At 44.1% G+C, this 1510-nt stretch overlaps 1 protein-coding gene across 1 annotated transcript; it reads left to right on the top strand.

Annotated features, from left to right (window-relative positions):
- Positions 1–409: 409 nt before the first annotated feature.
- Positions 410–1510, top strand: LOC138604719 (lysophosphatidic acid receptor 6-like). The gene has a single exon (XM_069676697.1). The coding sequence runs from the start codon at positions 417–419 to the stop codon at positions 1281–1283; it is 867 nt and encodes a 288-aa protein (XP_069532798.1). The 5' UTR covers positions 410–416; the 3' UTR covers positions 1284–1510.

Genomic DNA, 1510 nt, shown 5'->3' with positions numbered 1-1510 from the left:
TACAATTCACAGAACATGGGAGTGTTATTTTATCACCTTAAAACAGGAAGTTTTGCTTCTTTTCTTTTGTCTATGACTCGAGTGTGCACTCAGCCTAGTTCCTCCTTCGCTCTTTCATGACTTGTAAAAAGCTGTAGATGTATGAAACTGTAAAAATGTATCTAAATATGCATTATCTTATGTGTTATAGATGTAAGGGTACGATTGTACATGGTAAGACAATAAATAACTTTCGAGGAGCTTCCTTTTACATGACATGTTGTTTCCTGTTTCAGCATTTTCCTCCACTTCAGCATGCGGCTGCTACCCTTTGTGATCTTGAGAGATCTGATTCGTGCAGAGGCGTGGTTATTGTGGTGTATGTCACAGCTACATTCACTCGCCTGCACTTCTCTATTTCCCACAGAAGATAAAACATGTGTAACTTCACAGTAAGAGAAAATGGAACAGAAATGAAGAACCCGGCGTACGCTGTTGTGTTTGGATCTGTAATAGCGGTGGGTCTGCCTCTCAATGCCTTGTCGCTGTGTATTCTGTTATGCTGCCACAGCCTGAACTCACCCAGCACCGTCTACATGGTCAACCTGGCAGTCTCAGACCTGCTGCTCGTCATCTCTCTGCCCATGAGGGTCTACTTTTACGCCACAGGCACGTGGCCCCTGGACAATATTGCGTGTATTTGTGTCACAATGCTCTTTCGCAACAACATACGCTCCAGCGCCTTCTTCATCACCTTCATCTGCGTGGATCGGCTGCTGGCTGTGGTTTATCCCCTGAGGTCACGCCATCTTCGAACCTCCTCAAAGGCCTGGAAAGCTGCTGCGTTCGTTTGGCTGCTTGTGTTGGCGATGAACATCCCAGAGAGTGTTATCTTTACAAGATTTTTAAACACCTACCCTGGACCTTCCTGCTTTGAATTCCAGTGTCCTCCTAGATCGGCGATGGCTTACATTCAGCCTGGGCTAGTGTTCACCATGCTGGCAGTCAACATTGTGTGCACAGTTATGGTGTCTTGGACTCTAAACAGACGTCTGAACGACTCCGCAAGGGTCGACAACAAGGTGAATGTCATGCTGATTTTTGTCATGAACTTGATAATGTTCACGGTGTTTTTCTTGCCTGTTTCAATGGGTGTTCTCATTGAAAGGTGGAGACCTGCTCTCACACCACTGATATGCCTCGCTAGTTTGAACTGCTGTCTGGATCCTCTGTTGTATTACTTTTCTTTTGATGGCTTCTGGAGGAGAAAAGAGGATGTGGATTCCTCCCTAGGAAGAGAATAGTTGGTACAATACACAAGGACAAGTGTCATCCAGACTGAATATCCATTATGTGTGATGTGCTGTGCGACATAAGGTGGCACATAAGGTCACAAGAGGAAAAAATTATGTATTTTATATTTAAAATTCTCACTGTGCTGTTGCAAATGTATCCCGTGTTATGTATTGTAAGGTTTATGAGTGCAAAAAAAAATTGGTCCAGAATTAAAACTAGGTTCCGGCGACTTCTA

This window comes from Semicossyphus pulcher, unplaced genomic scaffold (genome assembly GCF_022749685.1).
Source record: "Semicossyphus pulcher isolate SPU_LCO1_2020_fin unplaced genomic scaffold, fSemPul1.0.p SCAF_26, whole genome shotgun sequence".
NCBI classification, from domain to species: domain Eukaryota; kingdom Metazoa; phylum Chordata; class Actinopteri; order Labriformes; family Labridae; genus Semicossyphus; species Semicossyphus pulcher.
This window is presented reverse-complemented; position numbering and strand designations above follow the sequence as displayed.